This window comes from Acanthisitta chloris, unplaced genomic scaffold (genome assembly GCF_000695815.1).
Source record: "Acanthisitta chloris isolate BGI_N310 unplaced genomic scaffold, ASM69581v1 scaffold16782, whole genome shotgun sequence".
NCBI lineage: Eukaryota > Metazoa > Chordata > Aves > Passeriformes > Acanthisittidae > Acanthisitta > Acanthisitta chloris.
The window spans coordinates 29,846-37,717 of NW_008658987.1; the positions used below are offsets into that span (position 1 = coordinate 29,846).

At 44.4% G+C, this 7,872-nt stretch overlaps 1 protein-coding gene across 1 annotated transcript in view; it reads left to right on the top strand.

Moving 5' to 3' along the window:
* Window positions 1-7,390, top strand: part of ARSJ (arylsulfatase family, member J) — a gene marked incomplete at its 5' end in the record, with an annotated part of 37,221 nt that extends 29,831 nt beyond the window's left edge. Inside the window, one exon of the mRNA XM_009069232.1 lies at window positions 5,989-7,390. Coding sequence (XP_009067480.1) covers window positions 5,989-7,390 — 1,402 coding nt within the window. The remainder of the gene's footprint in view (window positions 1-5,988) is intronic.
* Window positions 7,391-7,872: the final 482 nt, after the last annotated feature.

A 7,872-nucleotide genomic window follows, 5' to 3' on the forward strand; every position in this document is an offset into this window, starting at 1 on the left:
TGAGAGTTATTTCCATACCTATAGCATCACTCATGTTCATGGCACAAACTGGTTGCTTTTTTTGGTGCTGTTTCAGCCAACTACCTGGCTGAAATCACATTCATATTTAAACTCCATGTTGAACTGAAGCCTTAGCTGTAACTTTTCTTTGGAGCCAAGTATCCAGAACTCAGGGCAGGATAAACTGCTTTCTCCTGCCTTGTTGCTCAGCTTCAGTTTGAAAATTGAGCTATACACTTCTATAGTGTAGGCTCAAGGCTCCTTGAAGTGGTTTTCTCTATTGCTTGAAACCCCAAAGCTTTTATGGTAGCAGAAGTCATGAGTCTCTAAGTTAGGAAAAGACTGGGAATAAAAAAGATGTGAAAATTTAGGCAAACATTTTGCTTTTGAGCAAATGGACTAGACACAAAGTGAGAGAGAAACACTGTGGCTGTCGGCTGTGGCTTTCATTATTGTCGATCTGAAGGGACCGTGACTTGCTGATGGCTTGGCAGCAATTCATGCCAGGCTGTGATAGCTTTATTTGCATCTCATTTAAATCAGCTTAGCTCTCTCCTCTCCCCCAGTGTCTTCTTTATCAACCTGCCCCTTTTCCAGCTTTACTCAGGTTGTAGTTTTAAAAACCCTAACAGATTTGACATGAAACTTTTAGTTTTTATGGCAGATGCAAAGTAATTGTTGTGTGACTCTTTCATGTTGGTCCGTGCCCAACATATCCATGATCAGGAGCTTTGCATCCCTCTGTCCTGCTCTTCACCAGCCTGGTTGGAAGACAGAAAGCAGAAGGGCTCCTGAATAGCTTCTGCTTCCCTCACAAGCACCTTAAAGAGTTCAAAGCAACTTTGAGGTGGATAAGAGTAAACATACCTGCCCAAAGTAACAGCTTTTCCAAACATTTAGGGGCTTGTGGGCTCAATGCTAAAGCCTCAGTCCACTATAAAGATGTCTTTATTAGCTCTATTTTCTCTCACCACTGACTGACTCCTGCTTCTAATGATTTCCCTGTGGCAAGTGGAATGTTGGGTTATTTCTCCGCACTAACCTGGACCTCTGAGGACTGGAAACCTCCAAGCAAAAAATGTCACTGGTCTCTATGTTCTTTACTCATCTGGAATAGCTCTATTACTAGCTATTGTGTTATACAAAGAGTTTCAGGTAGGATGTCAAAGATTTTTCTTTGGCGATCCTTAAATATACATTCTAGACTGGTATCTCCTTGTATTTTATTGTTTTTAACCAGGAAATGCACAATCCTCAGTAACGAACCCTTTAATTGGTGTAGCCTGCAAACCTCAGTGCTGTCACTCTGCAAATCCTCTTGGCAAATCATTTTACTTATTTAAAATATTCCTTTCTAAATCCTAGGCTAAAGTTAAAAACTGAGATTTTTTTCATCATATCCTGAGCTATGCAAGCATAATAAAAATCCATTTTCCACATGTACCAACTAGAACTGTGCTAGCAAATCCTGAAATGGGAAACTTCCAGCTGATTTTCTTTGTTAATCTTCAGTGAGCCTTAAAAGAATCTTGGTTTGAAGACAATTAATGCAGTATTTGTAACAGATGAATGCTAAAATCAATATGTTGTACATGCACACTACAAAATTAGAAACATCCCAGCTTCTTCCTCAATGCAGAACCCACCCCAAAGTCAAGGGGGAAAGCAATCACTAGAAAGCTCCTTGAGGAGAGGGTTTTTAAGGAAAAAGGCCTCCATATGTTTAAGGCTGTGTAAGCACAATGGGGATGTGAGACATGCCAGGAGAATCTCTTCCACCATCCAGACCTTCAGTCCTGCTCTCTGCTGCAAGGGAATAGTAGTGAAAATGTGCTAAGACTCTGTCACTGCTTTCCAGGTGAGAACTGAGAAACTAATTCAGCATTACTGAGGGCATCAAAAGGGGGAAGTGAGGCCTCCTGATGTTAATGCATTCCTCAAGCTCAGGTCAAGTGGACTTCAATGTCCCCGTGGTGATTCACATCCAGAAAGACTCAGGCACTTGGATGTGCAGTTGACCTTTACCAACTTAATTGTCTCTGCACCTTGAGACTGGAGGTAGGAGTGATGTGAAAGCCACTGGCTTAGCTTGGTGTCGTCCTGAATTCAAACAGGAAGGGAAAGCGTGTTGGAAAGGAGGATCATGAGCTCACACTCAGGAGGGAGGATTTATTTGCTTATTTATTTATTTTAAGAAACCTCTGAAACATTTCCCTCAGCATCCAAGAGGCAAAGGCCCTATGAAGTCACCAGGATACTCCCCCTGGGAGTCAGTTGCTTTCAAGTTTCCACTACAAACAAGTAAACAGCTCAGTGTGTCAGTCAGCCAGCTCTGAGCAGCTGCCTTGGCTGGGACAGCACAGCAGTGCTTTCACTGTAAACAGCTGAGCAACCACACCAGGGAAACAGAAGTAAGGGTAGAAAATGTGCAGAGCCATCCCCAGGTAGTGAGGATAAATTAGTGCTCAATATACATCTTATGATGCATAAAGTTTACTTAGTTCTTTGCTCTGCAGGTATCTGATAGACACCTCTGGTCTAGACACTTGGGGTAAGGAAAAGGAGAGCACAGTGCATACATACAAAGTCTTCCCAAGTCTTGAGCCCCTGCTCTTTATACAGACTATTATCAGTTTATTACCTTTATGTAAATCATGTCCACCAAGGTCAAAGTCTGAAAAAGGAAGAAATGAGACTCTGTGGCCTGTCAGCATGTGCTCATATTTGACTGGTTCCTAGTGTTGAAATTGCAGTAATGAATTCCAGACCATTCATAGTCCTAACTTGCTTTCTGCTTTTGGGATTAAGTTTAAGCAATTCATTCTAAAGAATTAGCTAAACTTGTGGTCGAAAGCAATGGAACCGATAGGATGTATCTCACAGACATTTTGTGGCAGTTCGTGAGCTCATGACTTTATCTTCTGGAGAACTCCCCAAAATCACCATCTGCCTCTTATTCCCTTCATGTTTTGCCTTGTTCACTTTGTTTTCCTCTTGCACAGTCTAAAACCAGTTTCAAAACAGTTGTGTTGAGACACTTTTTCTATTGCTATTAACATAATTGCTGCTATATCCTCACTGTCTTTCGCTGCTATTTGCTGCTATATCCTCACTGTCTTTCGCTCAGGTTACTTTGCTTTCCCGTGAGTGCCCTGCAAGTCCTTTGAAAACTGAATACTTTCACTGCAAAAGTAATATTGGCACATAATGGATCAATTAGGAAGGCACGTGTTGCAGCAAGTGAACAAATCCTGACCATTTTTGTAACAGCAAAGAATCTACTGGTAATCAGAGGTTGATATTTCTTTGAAACATTTCTACACTTGAAATATTTTGACTTCAAACTGATTGTTTTGCAGATCCCTTTTTACATATATGATCATAAAAATTGCATGTCTATGTGCCTATAGGTATGTTCACCAGCAGAGCTGTGCCAAAAATAGCACACAGACACACACACAGATGGGAAACACAAGAAGGCAGCAGCAGAGGATATGTGTGCATATGTATGTATGTTACATGTGCATTGTTGCCAGCATATTGAGTAACTTGCTGAGGGCACCACTGAAACAAGATGCTGAACACCAGATATTTGCCTAGGAAGCAGATGTATATCTAAGGCTAATTCTTGATAGGGTTTGATTCAATAATTGTCAGATTAAGAGTGTTGGAATCCCATGCTTGGATCTCTAATTGCAGAGCCCTCACTGGGGAATCTGCCTGGTGTTTATGAATTCTTTATGGGAATTAGCTTGATGTGACTCTCATGTTTCTGTGGAGGCGTTGTCAAGAGGCAAACTGGTTTGCAATGTGTTGCAAATTGTGTTGCCTGTTCCCCCCAGGCTCAGCTTCTGTGTTGAGGAGAAGGATGGAAGGCTCTCTGTCACAACACCATCCCTTTAGAGAAAGTCCTGACTTTCAGCAAAATCAGCTTGTTAGGGGAGAAACTGCCGGGCTGGGACTGAGGACTAATCTTAAGATCAAGGAGGCTGTCAGTGTTAGTACAGCAGAAACTGTTTGCTGAAATAGCAGGGTGGGGACAAGGACTTTTTCAGTTGAATCAAAAACTGGGAATTTACTGAAAGGATTTAACAAAGAGAAGGGGAAGGAATTGAAATGCCTTGTGGACAAAGTTCCCTGAGGACTCTCAAACATGGAATGAAGTATGAGGCACTGCATGGTGTCCTGGCTGTAGTTTACCTGTTTTTAAAGAGGAGAAGAATATTGCAGTGGAATCATGGGAACAATGTGGGTATTCGTCTGTGCGCAACATTTCTTTCACTGAAGTGTAGATCCCAAAATCCCATTATTTTGAGAGTGTGCTTTAACTACTGCAGTATCTCCTGTGTCAGCACCAGCTTGTGAGTTTGGGGACAATTGGGTGGCAGAGCTCCAGGCCCCCAAACTGGCCACAGAGAAAATGTTCTGAAAAGGGGCCAGAGAGACAAAGCAGCAGCTCTGCAGCATGCTCAGTCCAGAGGAGCACAACACCCAGAGCTGCTGCAATGAATTACTTAGACCAGAGCTTCTGGTTCTGTGGAAATTAGTTCAAGAATTAAATGGGAGTTACACAATTCTTACAGATTGCCAGGCACTAGAGACAGCTATGGCGCCTTCCTTGGCCAGGAAGCTATCATATAAAAGCAGACTTGAAGTTATTTATGGACAGGCAGAGCCTAATGGTTTTAATTTTCTAGATAGCTCAGGAGGCCAATGGGATTGGCAACAGCAGGAGAATGTGTCAGGAAGTCTCAGCTGCTACCACAAATGAATAAAAAATTGGTTTTGGGGGGGATTTTCAGGATTGGTGGATCTGGCTGTTCTGTTCACGACTGAGAATTTCATCTCTTCTCACACTCAGGGAGAAGCTGTCTTTGGTTTACAGTCTCCCGTTACATTGGATTTTTCAGTGTCAAACTGATACAAACTCACTTGTCCTTGATTTTTGATACTTGCTGCTGCCCATGCTGGATTCATTTTCTAATCATATGGAGGCCATATGTATTCTTTACACACAGGCTGTACTGCATTGCAGAATTTATTATCCCATCCTTTAAATATACTGCTCTTACATGCTCAAAGTCCAGCGTTTTTATATGCTGTAGATATGGTTACTGCTAGGGAATTACGAGGCATTGTAAAAATCCTGTTTATCTATGTAATTTTCTATAATAATTGTTAAATTGAGATGTGAAAGCTTTCTGTGGAGGGAAAAAAAGAGTACATCAAAATACCTGTGTTCCTCTATATATAGGTATTTCAACTAGCTCAGTTCATGGAAGGAAATTTCATCCAACAGCTAGGCAAGGACAGAAGATGACTGCTTGAAGAGATCCAGTGTTGAAGTTAGCACTTCCTTTGGAGTGATCACTCAGAAACCCCTTTCCTTGAGTTTTGTCCAGGGTCCTGGCCATCCACACGTACTTGTGCCTCTTACTCAGGAAATCGATGCGAAGTCATAGCCCATGAGCTGAAATCAGACCCTCAGACTTTCAGTACTGCGTGTGCCACGAGAGCTGTTCCTGAGCTGTGCTGCAGCACTTGGTCTGCTTCCTATGGTTGGTATTGTGCATAAGGGATACTATGGAGATCTGGAGTCTGCTAGCTGTAAAACAGTGCCCAAATAATGCTTCAGAGACACCACATTGCCTCTGAGCTCCTTTGGCACTGCTCACAGCTACAAGGAAACTAAAGCATTAACAGTGAGGCCAGCAGGGAGAGAGGAGGGTGTTGCTGCTGTGGCACATTTCTTGGGTCATGTTTGGTTTTGCCCTCTGGCCAAAGCAGGTGGAGGAACCACTCTTAAACACTTGTGGAGCACAACAGTTGCTCTTCAACTGTTTCAGCAGATCTGATAGTATGATTGAGCTGGTTTTTGGAAAACTTTCCAGAGATGCTTGCTGCATTCACAGGAATATTTTCTGTTATGGGTATACCCATGGGTCTCCTCCACCTCCCTACCTGATGCCTGTCTTCTCCTGCCTCCAGGTACCAGATCCACACAGGCCTTCAGCACTCCATCATACGGCCGACGCAGCCCAACTGCTTACCTCTGGATAACGTCACGCTACCTCAGAAGCTGAAGGAGGTTGGGTATTCGACGCACATGGTAGGCAAGTGGCACCTGGGCTTTTACCGCAGGGAGTGCATGCCCACCCAGAGAGGCTTTGACTCTTTCTTTGGCTCTCTCTTGGGCAGTGGTGACTATTATACTCACTTCAAATGCGACAGCCCTGGGATATGTGGCTATGACCTCTACGAGAACGACAATGCGGCTTGGGACCACGACAACGGCATCTACTCAACGCAGATGTACACGCAAAAAGTACAGCAGATCTTGGCTTCTCATAACCCCAGGAAACCCATATTCTTATATATTGCTTACCAAGCTGTGCATTCACCTCTTCAGGCCCCGGGGAGGTATTTTGAACACTATCGGTCGATAAATAACATCAACAGGCGGAGGTACGCGGCCATGCTGGCTTGCTTGGATGAAGCCATAAACAATGTAACCCTTGCTTTGAAGAAGTATGGGTACTATGAGAACAGCATTATCATATACTCTTCAGATAATGGTGGGCAGCCAATGGCTGGAGGAAGCAACTGGCCTCTCCGAGGGAGCAAAGGGACCTATTGGGAAGGAGGGATCCGTGCTGTTGGGTTTGTCCATAGCCCTCTTCTGAGAAACAAAGGGTCTGTGTGTAAGGAGCTAGTGCACATCACAGACTGGTTCCCCACCTTGATCACCCTGGCAGAAGGGCAGATCGATGAGGACATCCAGCTGGATGGCTATGACATCTGGGAAACCATTAGCGAAGGCAGACGTTCTCCGCGGGTGGACATCTTGCACAACATCGACCCCATTTACACTAAGGCAAAAAATGGGTCCTGGGCAGCTGGGTATGGCATCTGGAACACTGCCATCCAGTCTGCCATCCGAGTGAACCACTGGAAGCTGCTGACAGGGAACCCGGGGTACAGCGACTGGGTGCCCCCGCAGGCCTTCAGCAACGCGGGGCCCAACCGCTGGCACAATGAGCGCGTCTCCTGGTCAGCTGGGAAGACAGTGTGGCTCTTCAACATCACTGCTGACCCCTATGAGAGGGTGGACCTCTCCTCCAAGTATCCAGATGTGGTGAAGCAGCTGTTGCGGAGGCTCTCGCAGTTCAACAAGACGGCGGTTCCTGTTCGGTACCCACCTAAGGACCCTCGGAGTAACCCCAAGCTGAACGGAGGAGTCTGGGGACCGTGGTTTAAGGAGGATGAAAAGAAAAAGAAATCAGATAAAAGTAAAGGTGTGAACAAGCAAAAGAAGAACAAGAGCAAGAAAAAAGCCAATCGGAAAAAGGGGCAATCGTTTCATTGCCGCTCACGTCTTGCTGGTGGGTAGATTCTAAGAACACTCCTTGGCCAAGTCTGAGTCAGCTTGGCCCAACTGTCTTGAGTTTCTGACAGGATAGACTAGAAATGCCAGTTCTGCACTATGGATGAAAGTTGTCATCTTAATTTTTAACCTGACTTCACCAGCACAGGAGATGTCAACGGTCTGAGTGACCATATGACAGACTTTCTCCTCCACAGGATGAATGGTCCTCACCCATCACCTCCACATTCCAGATATCAGCGGTAACATCTCATTTCAGGCCATTCAGTTTTGATGGACTTGTGTTGATTCCTTGCCTTAATTAGTTGGAATCTTTGGAGAGTATGGAGGTGTTCACAGCAGATGTTCCCAGACTGATGATTCAGAGAGGGAAAAGAAAAGCAGAACCTGAGAACCTCTGTGGGTCAGTAAGTGTTAGTCACCAATCCATGACACAGCAAAAACGTGAAGCTATCAGGGTAACTTTTTAGAGGTGCTGGGGAGGGGAG